Source organism: Glossina fuscipes, unplaced genomic scaffold (assembly GCF_014805625.2).
Source record: "Glossina fuscipes isolate IAEA_lab_2018 unplaced genomic scaffold, Yale_Gfus_2 133, whole genome shotgun sequence".
In the NCBI taxonomy this organism is placed as follows: Eukaryota; Metazoa; Arthropoda; class Insecta; order Diptera; family Glossinidae; genus Glossina; species Glossina fuscipes.
Genome location: NW_023998476.1, coordinates 135,028 through 159,922, shown reverse-complemented (window position 1 = coordinate 159,922; position 24,895 = coordinate 135,028). Strand labels below are relative to the sequence as shown.

Here is a 24,895-nt window from a genome sequence, read left to right as displayed (position 1 = left end):
TGTAAAAAATGTCAGTGAGTCCTTCATTGAAAATTAAGCGGAAATTAATTATCAAGAGAATTCTTCTAGGTATTTTGAATTATTCAAAGGTCCACTATGGACGCTTAGGTTTCATTAAAAAGAAGATCGACTCTAAAAGGTTTACAATAAAAATGTGTTATAAATTAGTGAAATTTTTGGACTATCACTGACAATGAGAGTGCTCACAAAAACGTATAAACTAATAGTTTGAGATTCATCCAAAGACTGCCAAGAGTTTCAGTTAAACGGGAAATGACTTCAATTACTCTTGGCTAAGGCGTTCATACAAATAATCTTTGGGAAACTACTTTCCGATATCGCAAAACGTAAAAATTGAATAAAAACCTTATCAATGATATCTACGCGTTTAAAAGTTTTGATTGGCTTGAATGTTTACAAGCTAGTAGACATGCAAGCAACGATGAGAAACGATCCAAAAAACCATTCATACGGATAGAAACATTTCTTTTACAAAATGCATGGCTTTATTAAAAAGATTTTCGAGAAAAGTTTTCTGATTATGTCCTTTGCTAAAAGAGAGCTAAAGACGAAAAGGAGATGGGGTTTACTTCAGGCAAGTGTAGGTAAAGAGTTCTTAACACATACATGAATATTTTTGCTTTGCATATTTCATCATGGTTCACTCTCGTACATGCGATAAGGTTTTGATAAATGAAAGCTGCGTACAAGCGTAGCATAAAGTCTGTCCGTGACCTCAAAAATATATACCGAACCGATTTAGTCACGTCTGTTAGCCAGTTCAACTATTGAAATCAGCAACGTAAGATAGTGAAGAGAAATAAATGTGGTTACGAAATTCAAACCGAACCATTTCCAATAGCATACGTCCTTGGGCTAAAGATTTCCTTAAAATATTGCAAAAATTACAACCAGCAAGACAGACAGATGAACAGACTCTCTAACTCATTAAGTATTTGTATCCATCGATTCTTAAATTAAGAGCGTTACGAGTTTTAAGCAATTTTACATAGCGAATTTAAGATGTCTTTAGCAGTTGAAAAGAACGCTTACACCATAAAAATTCATCTTTGAATGCAAATTTGTACTATTAGGTTCGCTCGAGAAGATATGGGAATATTGACGAAAAATTTTAGCTCTTTCTCTTATCCGATGTACTTGTCTGTTTGCTATTGTAACTTCGCAACGTGTTCCGCGCTTGTTTTAAAGAATACATTATTTCGGGTTCTGATATTTTGTTGCATACGTTAGTCGAGTTGTAGTATGAAATTTTTATATATGAAATTTTGAATTTGATTTTCTTTCCTAAAATCTTTTTCAAAGATTTTGAAGAATTTCGAGTTAAAAGATGATAATTAATTATGCCGCATGCACGTATTTTCATTACTCATAATCGCAGGAAAAAAACTTAATTAACCGTTTGAGTGTTCAATTATTTCACTCAAAATTTTGTATCTATGTGAGGTGCATTCATTCTCTTTTTGTGATCGTTGGTGTATTTATTTATATTTTTAAGTCTTTATATGTTGTGTGACGGTAGATGCGAAAGCACATTAAGGGCTTACGCGGCGTTAAAGCATTTTCACTTCTTGGACGGTATAACATAAACGCGCTGCCCGGTCTCGTTGTTTTGCGATAATTCGGTATATTAATCGTTATTGCTGCTGTAAAATATTATTTAAGAAAGTGTTAAGTGACAACGGTTAAAAAGCAAAGCAATAAAGAAATGTAGGAAAAGTGTTAAAAGTCAATCTCTCAATCAAACAATCAAAGAAAGCCCTTTCACTTCGGATGAAATTAAAAGATCATAAACAGATGGACAACAAATAAATTATCTATCAGTCAGCGGATAGCTTGGTGTAAAAATTATTTCTTTTCAATACATATGCAATTACGGACGCCTTGATTGAGTCAAAACATTTATCTTTAATCCTATTAATCATTTTTAGGTTTTTTCCGTTTTTTATTTTAAATATATAAATAATTAACGTCGAGAGATTCGCTTTACACTTCATAATTCCCTGAGCATTTATTTCTGTTTTCTCTTTACAAAAATAGCAACGATTGGCTCGTTTTTATGCGTTTCTGGGATTCTGAATTCAAAATTGTTTTTATTTTGCTCAGTTGATTTTAAAATATCTGCTTGAACTATATTAAATGAAATGCAAATGCAAACCTATGCGTATGAGTAGACATTGATTGTTTGAGTTAATTTCTACGTTTTTTATTTGTTTATCTCGTTTTTCTTTTTACTTTATATATTTGCTTGATTCATAATGACGCGGAAGAATACTATGCTTATGGCGAACCGGACTATTTTCTACTTTTCGAGCAATCTTTATCATATGTTTTTGCATGTCAGCATGTCGGCTGCCATTACCTGCAATTTCTACACAAGGAGAACTTCGCAATCTTCGCAAGCCTGAAAAGTCGCTTTTTCTGTTGTTCTTCTTTATGCTATTTCGTTTTGTCTCCAATTTCAACAATTATTATTGCTAGTCTCGTCCGTTATTGCAGCAGACTCCACCGCCGCCAGTTGTAAATGCTTATTGTATTAAATAGAAAAACTGACCCCGGGATTGTGGATATTCGGCTGTTCTGTTAATATTAATGTATATGGTTGTATGGGTGGAACTAGACCAGATAATTTGAAGGGTAAGGTTTTTGAGGTGGTCCGTTTCCCTACCAACCATAATATAAGTTAGACAATTCTTCCTCCTACATCTTTCGAACAGCCGTTCGAAATCCCTCGGATTCCTTTGGTTTTTATATAATCTGCATTCGTGTTTGTTTGTATATGAAATGATATCCAATGTTCAAAGTCGAACGTTTTGAAAATTGTGCAAGTAATATTTTAGTTTAATATGGGTTCGGTGACTTATTACGATTTGAGTAATTCACTGGAGATTAGTTAAAATTGTGGGAGACACATCTTCTTAATTTGAAACGAAAGAAATTAATTCAAGCCAAACACATTATATACGTACATAGACCATATGTTGATTACATCCGATAGGAAAGCGTATATTTGTTTGTTTGCGAGTGTATTGTTTATATTTATAACAACAACAAAAAAATAAAAAATAAAATTAAAAATAGTTGAGCATGTCTTTCCTTCTTTCCTTTTTCCATGTAAGAGCTCAGAATGAAATCTAAATATGAAACTATGAAAGTGATTTATTATCGCAGCAAATTAGATTGGTATTGGGCTCCCGTCTTCGTCGCTTTTTGGTTCCTTCTCTTTTATATTGTTGTTATACACAGTTTCAATAATTTCCCCGAGAATATCATGATTGCCGAAGAGATGAATAACACTGATCGATTTATAGGGGAACGAGCTGAAAATCTTCTCATGAGACTATCAAAAATTGGACCTAAGGTAGTTGGCAGTCCGGCTAACGAACAATCAGCTGTACAATTCCTTTTAAATGAACTATCAAAAATTAGAGAAGATGCGCGCCATGACATATACATCATACAAGAAGACGTTCAAATTGCGTCAGGTAACTATGTTCTATGGGAAATGGTGAATATTTATCAAAGTATACAAAATGTGGTGGTGAAGGTTACGCCCAGAAATTCGGAAAGTACTTCATCTATTTTGCTTAACAGTCACTATGATACGGTTCCCGGGAGCTCAGGTGCTGGTGATTCGGGATTAATGATAGCAGTTATGTTAGAAACTTTAAGAGTGATTACAAAGCGTGAAACAAATCTAAAACATTCGATTGTTTTTCTTTTTAATGGAGCCGAAGAAAATCCTCTACAAGGTTCTCATGCTTTCATTACGCAGCATGAATGGGCTGCTAATGTTAAGTAAGTAAAATTATTTATGCATATACATAATATACGTGCGTATAACGTGAAGAATCTTCCAACACGAGCTGTTATTTCAAATATCGCGCCATGTAAGAAATGCGAAATTACTATTTATATTGCTATTTCTATGTTAATATGGCCCCTGCAGGTGTGTCACCTGCTTAATCGGCAAGTGTTGCCTTTGCCTTTACGGTCATTGCGATGATATTTAAATTAAAAATTAAAAAAGTAAAAAAGTTAAGTAAAAATTAAGAGGTTTTTTATCTGCTTTGCTGCAAACCGCACTGTGCCATCTTGAGCTCCAAAGATCGAAGAGAAAAATGTCCAATCAGAACAGTATTTAAAAACTACTGCTAGCTCATTATAATAGTTGGATGCGCCAAGTGACGATGTTGACCAACTTTTTTGACATGATTTTGATGTTCCGCATATTGGTAAAACAGTCTCACTTGTTGTGCAGCTCCTGAAAGAATGTTGAAAGATCCTATCTTAATATTTATTCTTTGTCTTCAAAAATAATGTATATTATGTGTATATTCGTTAAAGAGCCAATGAACTGGATTTTATACTTATTTGCTAAGCATCGTATTCTTGATTTATTTAGCATTGAATACTTCCGTCCGTTTGCATATGTATTATTGACTCGTCCAATGGCACACCCACAACTGCTAAAGGTCCAAATATGTTTTAAAAATAATTTACTATATTGGTTAGACGTGCATTTAAAAACGGGCATAATTATTTGTCCGGGTGAATCAAAGATTGATTCAGTCAGACGATGAAAGCGTCCACATTTAATGAAACGAAACCCCACAACAAGCTCGAGTTTGTGCGAATCTTTGGTGCGAAAGTATGAATACTTGTAGTGGGTCGTTTTTTTGGCTCGATATAGTCATCGTTGTCCTCTCTGTTGTCCTCTAGACAGACGATCATAGTGGTTATATTCTTGATCGGCATTATATTCTAAATTAATTTAAGGATGTCCGTCCGTCCTGCTGGCCGTAAAGTGCATACTTCTCTTTTTCAAAAGGAATAAAAATTAATTTTTAATTATAACTCATAAACTGCAGCAGATGAATCTATAAAAATTTGAATGTCTATTCTGTTCCTGTGCAAAAATGGGAAAAATTGACCGCGTCTATCCAATATTATGGAGTACCGAAGTTTAATTTTTTTTTTCAATAATCTTAGTACGCTCATAAAAAAGTCACAAAAATCCCATAAAGTATATAAAATCTTTGTCAGTTTCAAATCCGGAATTTACTGAATTCCGTTTGTCAATCTGCCCAGCTACGTAGTACATGCGGCAAACATTTTCCCGTTCGCAAAAATGAAGATATCGCCGATACAGTTGCAAAAGGAACTGGAAACAATCTAAACCGGTCAAAGGTCACGCCTACAGAGTCCACATGCCCACGCAACAATAACTATGAAAACCTTTGCTTTCAGCGTTTTTTGCTTGTTGTTCATAAGGTACAACACATACATCATACAAATTTCCACTTTTATTTTGAAAATGAAAAAATAAGCCGTACTCATCCAATGTTAAAAAGTATGAAAATTCAGTTTTTTTGCTTTTTGTAATCTTTTTGAGAATAAAGGTGATGGGTATAAAAGATTCGGTCATGGCCGAATATAATATTCTTATTTGTTTTGAATTGTTTCTTTCCATTTATATAGAGCTGTTATTAACTTAGATTCAGCTGGATCGGGCGGACGTGAAATTTTATTTCAATCCGGTCCCGGCCATCCGTGGCTAATGAAATACTACGGTGCGCATATTGTGCATCCCTATGCTTCAACTATTGCTGAAGAACTATTTCAAAATGGATTTGTGCCCTCAGAGACCGATTATCGCATTTTCCGAGACTTTGGCCATATTCCGGGCCTAGATATGGCGCATTCCTTTAACGGTTTTGTTTATCATACCAAATATGATCGTTTTACTACCATACCAAGAAGAACGTATCAAAGAACAGGCGATAATGTGCTTGCTTTAACCAAAGCTCTGGCTAATGCAGTCGAGTTAGAAGATCCGTCGGTAAGATGAGTTTCGCACAAATTAATGAAAAGCGAATAAATGAATCTATTGCAGAAATATGCTGAGGGAAATATCGTCTTCTATGATATTCTAGGATGGTTTATCATATATTACTCGGATCAAACTGGTGTTATAATAAATATTACGGTTTCAGTGCTTTTTCTGCTAACCTTAATGATTTACATATGGAATATGGCTAATCAAACAGGAATGTTTCGGCGCAGAATACTTCTGAAGTTTATTACAATTTTTGGCATTCAATTCGTTACTATAAATTGCGCTTTACTAATGACTGTAATAATAGCTATTTTTTTGGATGCAATTGGTGCGCCTATGTCATGGTTTTCGAAACCATGGATGATATTTGGCCTTTATTTTTGCCCAATATTTTTTATCTTGGGCATTCTGCCCTCTATCTATCTTAGCCATATCAAGGACTATGGGCTACCATTAGCTTATTCTATTCAACTTCTTATGCACAGCCATTGTTTGCTACTCACACTCTTGACGATTGCTATGGTTTCCTTAGGTATACGTTCTGCGTTTTTAATAATGCTTGGCGTCGCGTTTTACACTTTATCGGTCATCTTAAATATTACTGCACGCTTCCATAAAACAAGTAAGTAAATTTATCACGACGAGCTATGATGAAAAAGCAAAGAGAATTTTCGATTTTCTTAAAAATAAATCTTAAATATTTCTCTTTAAGGAAGACTTCCTTTTCACTTTTGCTAATTCAGTATTCTGTTGTAGAAATTACTTCTTTGTTTTTTCTATTGCTAAAGCCGGTATAGGTTGTTTCAAAAAAAAATTTAAGAAAACATCATACATAAGAATAAGGCTCGATAAAGAAGTTGAATTTCTCTTAAAATATTAGAAAATGTTCCAGTAAAACCTGCTTCATTCGTCTTACTCCAAAAAAAATAAATAAATACATTGCTGTCACTGTGGTGAACTCTCTGTTGATGTTATTTTTTCTTGATACCTACTATCGAAGACAGATGGCACATAACTTTGTCATTTCGTAACACTCCGAACGAATATTCAAAGACTCCAATTCTGAATGGATTTAATCATGCCCGTCCATCTGTCGTAACCATTATCTTGGCCACAAAATTAAGCGACCGGCTTCAAATTTGCAAACGGATTGGTAAGTGCTCAAAATAGTCCAAATCAGTCGAAGAATTCGCTTACGATATCACGTAAATTGAGAACACCTCTGTTTTTCGCAAAAGTACGGCAGATAAACCTAAAAAAATTTGAGCAGAAAGCATATATATTTTTCATCCTGAATCGATTTAAGCATGTCCGTCTACCCAACTTCGTATTATCTACTCTAAGCAACACTCTCCTGGCCGCAAAAATAAAGCTTTCGTCTTCAAACTTAGGAGAAACATTGGAAGTTCTTGCTCGCAAATTGTTATTGAAAGTGGGCCAAATCGGTATAAGCACACGTCTATAATTCTACGTAAAGTGAGGATACTTGCGTATTTCAAAAGAAGAACATGGCCTATTACTCACAAACCGAGGCAGTATACTATCCGCGGTAAACGCTATCCCGTTTGCAAAAGTGAAGATATCGCCTATAAAACTAACTCAAACCGATCGAAGGACCAACTTACAGCTCCCACATCCCTTTTCAACAAAAACTGTGAAGACCTTTGTTTTTCATCTTTGTTGCCCGTTGCAGATACAAATTACCAATTTCATTCAAGAGTACAAATAATTACTACGCTCGCTTAATATTATTGAGTACAGAAATCTATTTTTTCTTTCAGTTAACGTGGTGGGTGTAAAAGATTGGATCACAGCCCCGAGCCTCGGTCCTTTGTGTTTGGAAAGTTGAATTTCTTTGTACTAGGCCGTTGAGATATCAGTCCTATGAGTCCAGCTAGTTCATTATTAATATAACCCCGCTGAGTATATGGTATCAAAAATAAACAAAAATTTTATTTCAAGGTGAACTAGTTTCGTTAAAGGTCTCCTCACGTATTTGCAAATTTGCTTGAGGAATGTGTTGCGTTTCTTGATAAAGTAATTAACGATTCAAGGCGAACAATATGCAGAGACTAGTCAACTTTGGTCGGTTAATTCCTTGAAGTGAGCATCTTTTGCAAGCATTAAAAAAATCCCCCAAGTGCTTATCTCTACATATTGTAAATAAATTAAACAATGTTTTGATGTTTTTAAAACTACTTTCTGAATCGACTTAAGCTTGTATGTGCTTATGTTCGTCGTGTTTTCTTGTATTGAACCCACAGGCCGCAATTTGTAAAATATTTCGACGAAGCTTCGTACACTGATAACCTTTAACCCAAGGATGAACATTATTGAAGACAGTCCTGATCGAACCACTAGTTCGATCACTGCCCATATAACGCCTCGAGAGAGAGAGGTTTTCAAATGCTTTTCCCGATGTTAATTCCATCGAGACAATTAAAATATCACCACATACTAAAGAATGCGAACTCCTTTCGGATAATTTGGCTATGTACCTACTTCTGAGCCATGGCGCATTTTGATATTTGTATTTGTTTTTCTAAAAAAAACACGAATTTCTTTGATTTCTTTCATAAATAATGAGTAGGATACCCAGAACTCGCGCAATTTTCGACGTATGTTCCACTAACAGGCTCGTTGTAGTGGAATGTAATATACAGTAGTCCCAAAGAAGACACTTCAACATTTATGTAAGCTCTTAAGTTCCTAAGGAAAGTGGCGAATACGCAAAAGTACGTCTTCAGGATTCGTTTATCAAATACGAAACGAGAAAGAGAAGCATGCGGCCATAATCTGAAAATTCTCGTTGTTTTTTTAGCGTAAAGTAAACGTATTTTCGTATGAAGCAATTAAATTTCCCTTTCAGATTTCTTATGGCTCATTCCACATAATTTATGCCAAATTTCGCCGTTTTTGTTTTATACTTATATTTGTTATGCGTTCTATACAACTTTTATACCCATGGAAGGACGTGACGGCGCCAACAGAAATCCAGAACTTTTAATTGGCGGATTTACAGTAGTAATATGCTTTCTGTTCGCACCGTTTCTTGTAAATTTCGACCTTAGTTACTTACTTTCAGTTGTTTGCAGAAAAATGATGTTATTTTTGTCCTTTTATAGGTAAATCTTTTGAGTCTTGTCCGTAAGTCAAAAACTATTCTATCGTGTTTCGGAATTATTTGGATAATATTCATGGGTATAGCTGCTTCACCTATGGGTTTCCCATATGTGGAAAAAGAAGCGCCTCAGAGATTTTATGCGGTGGTAAGTTGTTGGTTTAAATTACTCATATACGCATATATTAAATTTAATTCAATTTTCCATGTAAGCACTCCTCGCGAACTTTCCATGACGATTCACCTGCGATGGTTGTAAAGTACGAAGATTTCGGATTTTATGTGGTTCCAGTGGATCGTCGCCCCCAATCGATTGATTTCATGTTTCAGGAAACGAATTTTACGAAATCGGATGCGAATTTCTGTGAAACAGAAATTATGTGTGGATTTCCAATATACAGCTCACGTTGGTTGGAGTGGCGGTATGTGTGACTAATAGAAAGCAAATGTTTCGACATATGTACGAAAATTATATGATAATTGTATAAGAGAGAATATGAAAGTAATATGAGTTAATCAGGGTGATTTAGGGAACTATTTCCATCTCTAAATGATAATACTACAGATATTTAGGGTCTCTTTACCTCAGAACTTTTTTTGGAATACTTTATGAGAAACACGCTGTTTTCATTACTTTGCTTCGGATTAAATTGAGATATTAGCCTTCTTGACGTTTTCATCTATAAAAAGCTACCATCACTAAAGCATGCGCGTTCTAAGAACATTTGCAACTTAATTAGATTTTATAACGAAAACTTGTGATGACCTTATCTCTATGGGTCTTACATTTCATTTTAAAGTATATGAGTTGCTTTAATAGTTTTCGAAAAATGCTTCACATCTTATATCTTTCTTTTATAATAAGTTGAAGAAAAATGTTGTGCCGTTTTCGCTAATAGGCGACTTTAGAATTGCGTAAAATTAATAATGGTAACCCTAGCGCTTACTTGGGAACCCAAACCGTTAAGTTTCAACCTGCAATCACTGACTTGGTGGTACTGATACTTGCTTATTCGATTGTTCCTGCGTTCACATAAAATATTAAAATGATGTTTTTGAATTTTGGTGAAAAAAATGCCACGCAAATGCTCTACTATATACCGCTCAGTTGTCAAATAACCTATTTAAAGTATATTCAGTTTTGTTATTTCGCCAACATAGTTTCTCGTATGATATCGTTTTCTGATTGTTATTACGCTTGTAAATAATGTGTATAAAGTATGCAATAGGTTGCGAAGGGTGACATTACATGTTGAATGAACAAATATTCACCTATTTGCTTATCATCTTTTGCGAGGACGTTAATAATCAAAAAGTTTCAATAAAAGCAGATATAAACTTTTTTTTTTTATATTAAGAAACCAAAGCTTTTGGGTGGAGGCATCACAACCTACTAAAATAGGCTGGGCTACATTAAAGATAATCTCAAAAGAGCAGACATCTTCGAAAACGATACTGTTCACTCTTGAAGTGGCCGGGCCCCATCATATCAGTATTTTTATACAACCAATGCATGGTGTCAAACTAATGGATTGGTCTTTTACGAAAATTCCTCTCGAACAAAATTTCACGGCACCATACTATTTATACTTTTCTTATGCATTGGATCCAACACCTTTAAGATTTCATTTGGAATTTAAGGTAATTTTAATATTTCTTGTTCATTTTTGTGGAAAAATTAAAAAAAAACCATTGAAATTAATGCAGTGGGAGACTGAAGATTGGTCTGGATCAACTTTTGCGATAGCTTTGATTGGTCATAAAGTTGATGACATCAACACCACTGATGACTTCAGAGAATTCCTAACGTCTTTTCCTGCTTGGGCACATGTAAGCGCATGGACAAGTTCATATGAAAGTTGGAAGCTTTAAATCTTCAGAATAACAATACTCAAAGAATGGAAATCAAAAAATTATCTATGAAATAACTTACTTGAATGAAACTGACAATAAAACAAAAAAAACAAAAAACACTTAACAAAAAGCATCGAGAATTTTACCTTTTCTTAGAAAGTGTTTAATCAGCCATTTCTTTCGGAATTGTCCCTTTTTATACCCGACACCACTTGTAGGGCAAAAGTATATTAAGTTGGCTTGAATGTGTACAACATATAGGACATGGGACGGATCTTCTTTCTATTACTATGCTTGTCCGACTGCCTTTCCACCTTTTATTTAACCTATAGGTTACAGTTTTGCAAAGGTTCTAGGGAAATTTGGTACACTAACGTGCTTTGGTCCAAGGACGAACGCTATGGGAAATGGTTCGGATAAAACTAGCTAAAAAAAGGATTTAAAAATTAAACGAAAATACATTATTACAAATACAAAATTAACCAGGGAAAAGTAAACCATGACATAGACATATTTATTCCATCCAGCACAACAGCCATGAGCAAATATAACACTGAAGCCACTATTACTGCCAATAATTGAGCGCCAGAAGTAAATGTGATATGTGTAATGAGCTCGTTTACAGTCAGATCAACTAGACTGGCTACTACTTTAGTATAATAAATACTGGCGGCCATAGATGCGAATGATATCGCAATATTTAATAAAGTACCTGTTAATCAATCCCTTTATGTCGTAGAATACAATATGGCCTGCAGCAAATTTCTGAACGAAAAAGAAACAAAATAAAGTAAATTTTAATTTTTGCTTGCTAAAAGTTGTGTAAGTTTGGCAACTCTATGCCCACGTTGTAGTCGCTTTTTAGTTTTTTGCAAGAAATATTTCAATTCCTTAGTGTACCTCTTAGCTTTTTTGGTTTATTCGCTTCTAAAGTATAAAAATCTTTAAAAGAATAAAGTGTATGATTTAATCTATATGAAATATAATAATCTTTTACGTGAAATTCAATTTAATTTTTTGCAATCAACAATTAGAGCTCTTAGGTCAACGAAAGTGAGAAGTTTCGTTTCTAACGAGTATTCTTTTCGGGGTATGATCAGGGCTACCCAGGAAGTCCCTTTCCAAAAAACTCTTGGACCTTCGTATTTTCATTAACTTATTTATTTATTGTTTACGGGAAATTTGATTATTTAAGGTATAAGGAAAGGAAAAAAAACCAGCGTGGTGATTCTCGACCAGACTCTTGCTCGTAATTGTTGTGTTTGAAATGATTTTCCGCGTTTCGTCCGTACCAAATACAGCAGCCAACTTTGGGCCAATAGGGCCACTCGTCCGTCCCTACCTATATTCTATTTGTTTTTATTGTCTCTAACCGTGTCAACGTCATTGAAGAGAGTACTCCATCAGTTGTTCGAGGATAACGGCTAAGCTAAACCAGCCACCAGCTATCCGTAACGTTCAGTAATCTTATCTGTTGCCCAGGTATGACGGCTAAGCCATCCGCTGTCTATGCAACAGAAATGAAAGAATGAGCGTATTGCGACACGCTCTTTTATAGTCGCGATCACCAACGCTGTCCTGTTACACAGATGCCCGGCATTATACAATACGTGTGTTACAATATCAATGCTTACTTGTGTATATGTTATAATGATGCTCTTATGTCTTATTGTATGTGTTAGTATGTGCTTAGCGCTTATAACTAAAACATATGATCAAACATGTCTAGGAGCCGTTAATTCCTATTTAACAAGAACAATTCAATGTGTTAGCTTTTGCATATTGAAGTAACTGTTAATATACAAGCATGACAACAACTGTAAATATCGAAAATTCGATACCATCAGACATGCGTTCATACGTATAGTATATTGAAGTGTGTATTAATTAAACAACAAAACATTTCATATACCATCCCATAATATGTATGCGATGGAATGTAACTTTATATATATGGGAATGAAATAAATTAGTGACCGTTAGTCCTTAAGTAATGAGAATAGTTCAATGAGCTAACTGTAGCTTATTAATAAGTAGAAGCAAAACAAGTATATAGGCGTATATGCTGTCTACTTATTAGCAGGCGTGTTGCTCAACGGATTGCAACACGTTTATAAAGAGAATTTTAATAATAAGGCATAAAAATAGGCATATATTTATACAAGCGTAAATGTATTCTTATAAGCCGACATACATGTTAGTAGACATAGAAAATAACAGAAGGAATATACGTACAAGGTATGCCGCATAGTCCTAATACAATAAACTTTTTTTTTCCACTGCGTTTCTTTCGACGACAACACAGCGAGTGCTTTTAGACTCTACGGGTGAGGGATATTTTGTACTCTGGGCGGACACTTATGCGGACGGATTTATTATTGATAAGAAAGCAAAACCCTTCCTTACAAGTTTAATTTGCTGACAATTTTTGTGTCGTGGAATCTTTTAGTTTTCTGTTCTTTTTTTCTCCATAATGTCCTTCTGTTTTGTTTTATTGGACATGGATTGTTTATTTACATCGTGTCATGGAAAACAGGGCCAGAATCTGAACGATTCATCTTGTGCTGGCTCTGCGAACATTCTTGCTATGCAAAATGTGCTGGTATGGCTGTGCTGCACGTGGATCCCTCTAAAGGATTACAATGGTCATGTGCTGACTGTAGGAAGCGGGGTGTTGATTTCTATAAACTCTTCACGGAGACGAGAAATAGTCTCTCAGTTTTGAGTTCCTTGTGTGATAAGTTTGAAAAAGTTAAGACTACGTTCGATGAGTGTCGTTATATTGAGCACTCATCTTCTTCTCCAACCGGTAAAATGACAACTCGTACCATGGCGTGTGTACCTCTCCTTCGAGTTCTCCCAAGTCTGATTTGTTGACTCAAGTTAGCGCTTCCGACAATGTCTACAATGAACGTTATCGTTTCTGGTATTGTTGAGTCGATCGCAAATAAGCTTGGAAGTCCTCCTAGTTTAAGCTTTGCTGAAGTGGCAAGGGTATCTCCTCCCAGTAACGTCACTCACTCTACTCAGGCGTCACCGGCTAAAATAATAAAGAAAATAATAAATCCACCTCTCCCCTGGCTGTTTGAGTATGCATTATGGTCACCATTTTGGGCAGGTCGCACAAGCTGGTTGTGTAAGTGTGGTTACTCCTTCTATATTCTCCCTAACTCAAAACACCCATCTGTGATCTCTCCCGTTCCTAGTAGAGATGATATTTGCTTGGCGGCAGTCTTTCCCAGAACGGCAATATTTGTGTCAAAACTGGCACTTGATACATCTGCGGATAACATAAAGCGTTATCTGGCGTCGAAAATCCCATCAGTCAATTTAAAGCGTGTTAGCATTTTCAAATTGGCACCATCTCAGTCTAGAGCAATCTCAACCTTTAAAGTGCTAGTTCAGGAACTCGTCCCTAGTGACCGACCCCGTAATACTACCCTTTCTCCCTCAAAACACTAAATGTTTCTTCAGGCTCATTAACTCTCATTTAACAAAATGTTATTGGACTAAATTCAAAAGTTCGTTCTACTTTCCTAAATTCAGTGAGCGCTTAGTTTTCATGTTTGGCGTTCACTGAAACTTGGTTAAAGCCTGATTTACATTCGCCGAAAGTTTTTCATAATTCGTTCCAGGTTTTCAGAAAGGGCCGATTGAATCGTATTGGTTGTGGCGTTTTAATTGTAATATGTTCGGCAGTTCCGTCCTATTAAATTGAATTCCCTCCTACTCCCGACTTTGAATTTATTGCCATTCGATCGAAAATTCCTAATAAACAGCTATATGTAACCTACTCCTATATTTCCCCAAATTCGGATATCTCCATATATAAGAAACAGGCTGTCTTCATTTGTGAAGTGGCCAAGCAGTCTAAGCGTTGGATGACTTCAATTTGCTTCAAGTCATTTGAGGTTAAAGTGACAATTCTGGCTGTTTGACTCCTACTTCAACATCTGACAGAGCTGTTTTGTTTTTTAACGAATTATTTTATCACAATTTAATCCTAATACGTCGCGGTCCACTTTTTAGTTTACCTGAGGGTACTTATCATCCAGCAATTTGTATTTCCTTTCATCAAAAGCATGATGGTTCGTTGAACTGTTTCAAATATTATGATTTCCATAAAATCAACATTTTGCCGCTAAAATCTCATGTGTCACATATTATGCTTGATTTCTCAGCTGGAAGTATTGAAAGTTTACTGTCATCGTTCTACAATCTATTAAATATAGCCATTTCTGAAGCCGTTCCGATCAAGCAGTGCCGACCTCGGAGCAGGTGTCGCCCGTGGTTTAATAAGACAATTAAATAATGCAAAGAATAGGAAAAACAAGCTTTTAAAAAAATTTTCGAAAATTGACTCTGCTTGCGACTATTTGGCTTGTTCAGCTGCAACGCATAGATTTAGTTTCCTCAACCACCAATATTGTTGCACACACCTTGAGTTTATAAAATCCTTACTGTTTGCTAATCTTAATCTTTTTCAAGTTTGTTAACTCCAAAAGAAAAATCTCCATAAATCCCTCGCTTGTCTCCTTCAATGGCTCTGAGTCCTCGGATGACTTTGAAACTTCCAATCTCTTTGCTGAATACTTTCGACGAAATTTTTCGACTGCCATTTCCGATTTAACTATAAACCACCCATATCGGATAACTAATTCTTAATTTGGTTATTTCAGAAAATGATGTTTTAGAGGGGTTAAACTCTCTAAAGTATAGTTGTGTGCCTGGACCTGATGGCATTCCGTCATGTGTAGTTAAATCATGCGCTGTTTTCCCTTTGTGTTGGAACAGTAGTCTCCTTATTCGTATTCACGAAAGTGAAAGTAGACAACTCGTTGAGAACTGCGGAGTGTCTTACCTAAACTATTCGAGCGAATTGTTACTCAGCATTTCGCATTTGCGATTTGTATATTTCTCCATTTTAACATGGCTTTCGAATAGGAAGATCTACTGTCATCAGTCTGTTAGAGTTTATTTGTCATGTTTTCAAGGCCTTTTCTAGCGGAAATTCACATTGATGGCTTATAAGGATCCTCAGGTAAACTAAAAGGTGGACAACGATTTACGTAAAGCTCGGGAAAATTGGCAAAGCAGAGATCAAGCAGTCTACCATTACAATTAGGGGTACGATTATATTGACCCAAATTATGATCAAACAATTCACTAAAGAACACAACAGCCCTATCAGACGTTGAAGTAGGAACCAAACAGCCAGAATTATCAGTGTTACACCAAGTGACTTGAGGCAAATTGAAGTCACCCAATGCGACGACCAAATCGGTGGGTATAGACCGCTTGGCCAGTTCACAAATGAGGGTAGCGTGTTTCTTGTAAATGTAGATGTGAGAATTTGGGGGAATATAGGAGTAGGTTGTAAATAGCTGTTTATTAGGCATTTTCGAATGGCGATAAATTCAACGGCAGGAGAAGTGGGAAATTCTATTGAATTGGACGGGACTGACGTAGATATGGCAATTAATACACCACCACCAATGCGATTCCCTCGATCATTTCTAAAGACTTGGAAAGAATTGTGAAAAAGTTCCGTCGAATGAAGGTCGGGTTTTAGCCAAGTTTCAGTGAAGGCCAAACAGAAAAACTCCGTGCTCACTGAATTAAGAAAAGTAGAACGAATTTTTGAATTTAGGCCCCTAACATTTTGATAAATGCGAGATAATGGGCCTAAAGAAGGCGACAAGACGACTGCTTTGGTATTACGAGGACGATCTGGAGGGATAAAAACTTTAATTAAGGATCCTACTGGCCACAGTGTTTTTATTTATTTATTTATTTATTCCACTTATACAAGAAACTCAACTAAAACAAAATGGCAGTCGAGTTCAATTGACTCTTAAGTAAATCTTAAAATTATTTAATAATAAAACTTAGTATAAGTACAATAAAACAAATAAGGAGGAAAAAAAAAGAAAAAAAAAAAAGCATGTACACAATTAGCATAGAGCCACGCCCACAACCGATACAGGACCAAATTGCAAGTGAACCCCTAAGCCATCGCAAACATGCATAAGCTTGGCAACCGATAATTGTTAACAACAAATTAATTTTCGACTCATAATGACAAAATCTAAGGTTAAATCAGTTTAAGTACGACATAGGTAAATCGCGCTTGTTGAGCAATATTGCTTTAATGGACTTTAAAGAGTCCGTTAATGAGAATAGATGATAGACATCATTTAGGTTCTTGCAAACAACTCTGAGCGGGTTAAACAGTTCAAAGTTATATTTGCATTGACTAAGCTTTATCAACATAAAGTACCTAGAGAAGCGGTTAGGGACATTAAAGCAAATCTCACGAAGTAATGCGGGCGAATCAATTGCACCATTTATTAATTTGATTAGGAAGGAAACCCCAAGAACAAATCTACGTTTCTCGAGTGACGGTAAGGATAACAGAAGCAACCTATTTTCATAGGGTGGAAGAGGGGAAATCGGGTCCCAACCCAAATTCCTAAGTGCAAACAGCAAGAATTGCTTTTGTATAGATTCAATTGAACCAACGTAGCATCTATATGAAGGAGACCACACAACAGAGGCATACTCAAGAATAGGTCTAACCAAACACGTGTATAGCCTTTTAGTAATATAAGGATCGTCAAGCTCTTTGGACCACCTCTTTATAAAACCAAGAGCGGACCTAGCTTTGCTTAACGAGGACTCAATATGTAACCTATAATCGAATAGAACGCCTAAATCAATGAACGAATCGACGTCTTCCAACCTGTGCGAATCAATGAAGTATTGGGTACTAAATGACTTCCTTCTTAAGAAAGAAAGCTTCTTACATTTATTTAGATTTAGCTTCAGAAGATTGAGGGAGCACCATGCAACCAAATTGTTCAAATCACTTTGAAGATGATGTGATTGCGATTCTACGGAAAAAGAAGTAAACAGTTTCACATCATCGGCATACATTAAAATCTTACTGAATTTAATCACGGAGGGCAAATCATTGATGTAAAGATTAAATAAAATAGGTCCCAAGTGGCTACCATGAGGTACGCCAGACGTCACGGGAAATTCATCCGAGGTAATGAGGTTAAACAAAACCCTGAATGATCTACCATACAGATAAGAGCTTAACCATTCAACTAAGAAGAGAGGAAAGCCAGAGGTCTGGATTTTAAATCTAAGAAGTCTATGATTAACCATATCAAACGCCTTGCTAAAGTCAGTGTAAATGACATCAGTGCGAGAACCACTAGAAAAAGCCTTGAAAACATGAGAAGTAAACTCCAACAGATTGGTCACCGTAGATCTTCCCTTTCGAAAACCATGCTGGAAAGGAGAAATATACAATTTCATGGAAAAGGCTATATGCTGAGCCACAATTCGCTCGAACAGTTTAGGTAAGACACTCAACTTGGCGATGCCTCTGTAGTTCTCTACAAGTTGCCTACTACCACTTTTGTGAATAGGAATAAGGAAAGAAGTCTTCCAACACAAAGGGAAAACACCTAAATTCAAAGACTTATTAAAAATCTTTGAGATAACATCACAAAGCTCGCCAGCACAAGATATAAGTACACATGAGGGGATGCCATCGGGTCCAGGCGAACAATTATATTTCAGAGAGTTCAATCCTTCAAAAACGTCATTTTCCGATATAACAAAGTTAGGAATTGAAACCGAATTAGAAATCGAATATGGATAATTTTCCGATAAATCAAAATTGGCAGTTGAAAAGTTCTGTCGGAAGTATTCCGCAAAGAGATTTGAGGATTCAAAATCATCCGAGGACTCGGAGAAATTAAAAGACACAAACGACGGGTTTATGGAGATTTTTCTTTTGGAATTAACGAACTTAAAAAAGTATTTAGGGTTAGCAAACAAGGAGGATTTAACAAACTGAAGGTATCTGCAGTAGTATTGGCGGTTGAGGGAATTAAATTTATGCCTTGAAACAGAGTAAGCGAAATAGTCGAAAGAAGAACCACTTTTCGAAAATTTTTTGAACAACTTGTTTTTCCTATTTTTGTAGTATTTAATTGTCTTATTAAACCACGGGGGATCCTTACTTCGAGGACGGGACTGCTTGATCGGAACGGATGCAGAAATAGCTTGATTTAATACATTGTAGAACGACGACAGTAAGCTATCAATGCTTCCCTCTGAGAAATCGAGCACAAAATGAGAAAGATGAGATTTTAGTATGGAAATATTGATTTTATGGAAATCATAACGTTGATATGAAAAATTTGAATTTGGAACGTTATAGAGGTTCAACGAATCAACATACTTGTAATGAAAGGAAACACCCAATGCTGGATGATATGGATCCTCAGGTAAACTAAACGGAAGACAACGATTAACGCAAACCTCAGGAAAATTTGCAAAGCAGAGATCAAGAAATCTCCCATTACAATTAGGGGTACCATTGTATTGAACTAAATTATTATCAAATAATTCATTGAAGAACACAACGGCTTTATCAGATGTTGAGGAAGGAATCAAACAGCCAGAACTATCACTGTAAAACCAATTGACTTGAGGCAAGTTGAAGTCACCCAACGCAAGGACTATATCGGTAGATTTAGATTGCTTGGCCACTTCACAAATGAGGGCGGCCTGTTTCTTATATACAGAGATATCCGAATTTGGGGGAATATAGGAGCAGGTCACATATAAGTGTTTGTTAGGAAATTTCACTCGAATGGCGATAAATTCAACATCGGGAGTAGTTGGAAATTCAAACGAATAGGTGGGGAGTGCCGTAGAAATAGCAATTAAAACACCACCACCATTGCGATACAAACGATCGTTTCTGAAAACTTGAAACGAATTATGGAAAAGTTCCGACGAATGTAGAACTGGCTTCAGCCATGTTTCAGTGAAGACCAGACAGGAAAACTCCGTACTCACTGAATTTAGGAAGGTAGAACGAATTTTTGAGTTTAGGCCCCTAACATTTTGATAAATGAGAGAAAATGAGGCTGAAGAAGTATTTAGTTTTTTGAAGGGGAAAGAGCTAATGCATTCGCATTACGGGGTCGGTCCCGAGGGATAAATTCCTTAATTAATGATCCAACCGGCCACAAAGTTTTATTTAAAATCAAATCCATATTTTCGGTCGGAACTAGAATTTTAAAAGATGAGATAGCTCTAGATTGAGAAGGACCCAGTTTGAAAATACTAACTCGCTTTAAATTGACAGAAGGGGCTTTCGCAGCCAGATAACCCCTTTTGTTTTCAACAGATGTATCTGGTGCCAGTCTTGACACAAATATGGCCTTTCTGGGAGGAACTGCCTTCAAGCATATGTCATCAGTACTGGGAACAGCAGGGTTAACGGATGGGGAGTTATGGGTTGGGGAAAATATAGAGGGGGTAACCACACTTGCACGAGCAGCTTGCTCAGTTTGGCGACCAGCATTTACACCCGAACAGCGAGGAGGGGAGGACGATTTACTATTACCCTTATTAGTTTTGGGCGATGACGCCTGAGAACATTGAGTGACATCTATGGGAGGAGATACTCTTGCCACTTCAGCATAGCTCAAGCCAGAAGGACTTCTCGGACTATTTGTAACATCTATGTTACCAACCGACTCAGCCGTAGCAGAAACACTAACAATATTTGTAGCCTTTAGGGAATCGCTAACTTGCACCAACGAAACGGACTTAGGAGGTGACGAACCACACGCTACGCTACGCGTTGAGACTATCTTAGCTGGAGAGGAAGATGACTGCGCAATATACCGACATTCATCAAACCTAGTCTTGATTAATTCAAACTTCTCCCACAAAGAGCCGAGATTTTTGCTCAAATCTGAGAAACAATTTCTCGTCTCCGTGAAGAGCTTGTAGAAATCAATATCCCGCTTTCTACAGTCAGGACATGACCATCGTAAACCTTTAGAAGGGTCAAGGACTGCATCAGCAGCACGGCCGGTAATACCAGCACACTTTGCATGTCCAAAACGATCACACAACCAGCAAGAAATGAATCGTTCAGATTCAGGGCCAGTTTTCGCACGACATGGAGTAAATAAACAATCCATGTCCATTGAAAACAAAAAAAGTAGCTTAAGAAGGAAAAAAAAACGAAAAACAAAAACAAAAAAAATAATTTTTCCACGGCACAAATTTTCAGGAAAATTAAAGCAAATTTCTCACTTCCCTGCCCACTGTAAATATAGAGCGAAAACTAACGGAAACTGTAAACACAGATTAAAAGGCAAAAAGAGAGACTTTTACCAAGAGCTCAATTGTTGCTTACAATAAACCAAAATGATTTTTTCGCATAAATGGTTAATAAATTCATATACAATATATTCACACTTTATTCTTTTAGAGAATTTTTTAAATTTAAACACGAATAAAGCAAAAAGTTAAGAAATACAACTAAAAAAAATTGATATATTTGTTGACAGAATAAAAACGCGACTACAAGACACGCGCAGAGTTGCCAAAACTGGTTTATTTAACAACATATCATTGTCAAATTAAAAAGAAAAAAAGTAAAAATAAAATTAATAAGTAAATAAATAAATGAAAAAAAGCACACACAACACATTTAATTTGCCAGAATTCGAAGTTCAAATGCATTCTAGCAAGTGGTCGTTCGTTTACTTCTCCTTTAATTTGTGTTACATATATTCATGTATACGGTTATGCGGTTGCATTGTTTTGCAACGTTCAGAAAAATTCTCGAAAACAGATTATGCTTCTGTGTTTTTACTCAAGGTGGATGTTAGCCGTGATAGAACTCATAAACGGTGAGAAACAGGTGTTAAAGGCAAAATATCGTGCAAAAATCAGCAATTTGGGTTATATCGTCCACGACGTTTCTTGCATCCTCCCGTATGCGACAGACCGATAGACGAACGGTCATCGGTATAATAAAAGACGGATCCATTTTAACTCCCACTGATTGTTGAATATATCCGCACAAACCTAATATATCCTTGTATCACAAGTGATGTACAATTATCTGTTTCACCAAATTGTTCAATTCATTGTTTCATTCAACCTGAATTGATTATCTCTGCGATGAGTCTTACAGGCATCCACTGGGAGATAGGATACGGACTAATTCACTACTCTTATATAAACTTCTCATTTCCGTTTTCATTCTGATGAAGATAATTGGGAAAACATAAAACTAAAGATTATCATAAGAGGCCGCCTTAATCACAGTAACGGAATTCGAATTCCTGATTGCTACAAGATCAGAAGCCGCATTGAAAGAGCCTTTCCTAAATTGATTAAAAAATTTGATGTCTTGTGTAGATTTCAAATATCGCAGCTACAGTGAGTGCTTGGTCGATACAAGCATTATGTTTACCGATTGGGTAAACACCCGCTGGGCTGCGTCCAATGTCTCTTCTCTTTGTTCACCTTTTTTTGACCGCCACCATCCTACGCGAATAGGCGATATCCCTTGGTCATGTCTACAAAAACAATAAGAAATATGTTGTCACTTTCAGTTTATTATTATTATTGTTATTACTATAATTTTAGACTAACGAAACGAGTTCTTAGACTAAAAAAAAAAAAAAATTGAGCACTAGCAACACAGGCTATCGTCTCTAATTTAAATAAATGTACATTAGATAATGAGCTTAGTAGTATTAATAAAGTAATATATAGAATTGATATTCGATTCTGAAGCTGATTTTAGAATATCCAAAGGGTTAACCGTTCCAAATGCAATACTTCTAGTCAAGGAAAAGTTAAGGCAGTCGCAGAGAATGTGCTTTATAGTGAGAGTTTGTCCACAAGTGCAGATTGGGGAGGAAGACTTCATCAAAATCCATTGGTGAGTTGCAATTGTATGACCAAGGCGAATTCTCGAAAATGTTCGGATCTTGGTTTTCTCAACATTTGTTGGATATAAAGGTGGAGTTAATTGGAGGTTAATGGAAGGGTAGTGTTGATGATGATATTGTAAATTTCCTTCTGCAATTTTCTCTTTAACTTTTCTGCCAATGTTTCTGTGAAGATCCAACTTTTCCATGACATCATCCATAATTAAAGGAGCAGAAACAGCATCCTTTGCCGCTCGATCAGCCTACTCATTTCCCAATAAACCGATGTGACTTGGTACCCATAAACTTTTAATTTTTCCGTCGGATGGTGTAATTATATTCCTTAATTTGTCGATGGTGCTCCATCTCGAAGTCGAAGGATACCGAATAGCTTGTAATACAGACAAACTGTCGGTAACAATGACGGTTTTGAGTTTGTTTTTATGGGCAAGGTTGGCAGCGTGAAGGATAGCTCTGGCTTCGGTTGTGAAAGTGTGATTCGTGAAATATGTGATTGAGAAGAACCCGTCGTGTAGCATCTACCACAGCACAAGTAGGAGGCAGACCAGAAGACTTTGAGCCGTCTGTGTATAAAAGATTCCAACCAGTACTCTCCAATACTTGGTTTTTTTCAGCTATTAGATTCCTGGAAACCTAATTTGGAGTATCTTCTTTCTTGTGCATAAAAGGCAAGATGTCAAAAGAGCAGTCTTTCAAAATCCATGGAGGTTTAACAAAAATTTTTAAGGGAATGTTCGATTCCTTTGCGACGTACAAACAATAGTCAATTGCAGATAGTGACTTTGGAATTTTCTTCGCAATAACAATCTTTCTCACGTCATCACCGAGAATAGATTTGTTTGAATTAAGAACCTTGGGGACTATTTTAGCTTTTAAGTCATACAGTCTATTTTCTAAAGTTGGGAGACCAGTTTCAGTTTTAATATTATTTATGGCCGTTGTCCGAAAAGAATAACAACTCGCTCTGACTGCTGGCTAAAAATGTATACATCGCCCTCGTAGAAACAATGTTCCACTCTTGGTACACGACAAAGAATTTTGCTAATTTCGCTGAAGGCGATGTGGAAAAGCGGAGGAGAGGAGATCCTTGTGGTATTGCATTCATTAGCGGAAAGAAATCAGAGAGATGATTGTTGATTCTAACTTTAAACCGCCGATGCGACATGAATGATTTAGATGTAGTTGAAGAATTTGGGTCCAATATTCCACGATTTCAAGAGTCTTAAAATAACATGAAGACCAATTCTGTCAAATGTTTTTTCGAAATCAATTGAGAAAATGTGACATGATTTCGTTCGGAAATTGCTTTGCTTGTAAAATAATCAATATGTAACAAAGCGTCGATGCACCCTCTATCCCGCTTGAAACCAACTTGTTGCTCAAGAAATCAAGATAATCTAGATGCCATAATCTTTTCCAATACCTTTGAAAGGCAAGATAAAAGAGAGATTGGGCGATAATCCGATGCGATGGAGACATTTTTTGACTTTGGAATTGGAACAACTGCTGCCAGTTTCCACATGTAAGGTATAAGGCCGGTCAAAAATATTTTTTTAACTTGAATTAGATAGCTCACTGATCATTTGGTAGGAGATGCGGTCTAGACCAGGTGTCCTCTCCTTCGATTTGGAGTGACAACTTTCAAGTTCTAAGGTAGATATGCAATTTTTCAGGAAGGTGGCACATCTGTCAAGACTATTTAGTCTTAGAGTATAAATTGTAGAGTTCTTGCTGAGAAAACGATTGCGAAGGTGGAATAAAGACCGAAAGCACTGTAAATTTTATGTTTAACATTATACTTGTTTGGAATATAAATTTTGGTCAGCATTCGTGAAGTATCCAGTACATGATTTGGGCGGAATAGGATTAAAAGAGCTTCTACAATGGGTCTCTTGGAGCGCTATAAAGGTTGGATTGAAATCACTTATGATTGTACGGGAGAAGTCCCTTAATGTTCCATTGTAGAATTTTAAAAACTTTATTTAATTGTAGTGACATGGAAACTGAATGGAAAGTAGGTTAAGTTGATATGTCAGCGTCTCCGTCGAAAAGGTCGCTATAGGAATTTTGCGTGAGTAATTTGTTCTTACCAGCAGAATAATCTGTACTTAAGTGGCTGCGTAAATTTGAAGTGCAACGAGTGGGCACACGTGAATAATTTGAAATTGAACGTCGATTGAAGGATGAAAGATTGGATTCATGACAGCTTGTAATTTGTGGACTAGAGTTGAGAACTGGTGGTTTTCGTGGATTTAGTTTATTAGACGTGTT

At 36.2% G+C, this 24,895-nt stretch overlaps 1 protein-coding gene across 3 annotated transcripts; it reads left to right on the top strand.

The window, feature by feature from the left end:
- The first annotated feature begins 1,543 nt into the window (after positions 1–1,543).
- LOC119640913 (endoplasmic reticulum metallopeptidase 1) lies at positions 1,544–10,925 on the top strand. 3 transcript variants are annotated; one of them, XM_038039254.1, is made up of 9 exons: positions 1,544–1,728; positions 3,138–3,816; positions 5,500–5,860; positions 5,915–6,479; positions 8,727–8,911; positions 8,983–9,126; positions 9,192–9,400; positions 10,337–10,619; positions 10,686–10,925. In XM_038039254.1, the coding sequence occupies exons 2-9, from the start codon at positions 3,146–3,148 to the stop codon at positions 10,848–10,850; spliced, it is 2,583 nt and encodes an 860-aa protein (XP_037895182.1). In that variant the 5' UTR covers positions 1,544–1,728; positions 3,138–3,145; the 3' UTR covers positions 10,851–10,925. The 3 variants fall into 3 exon arrangements, with proteins under 3 accessions (XP_037895182.1, XP_037895184.1, XP_037895183.1); XM_038039256.1 differs by having other exon boundaries at positions 1,652–1,666; XM_038039255.1 differs by lacking the exon at positions 1,544–1,728 and having other exon boundaries at positions 2,951–3,816.
- Positions 10,926–24,895: the final 13,970 nt, after the last annotated feature.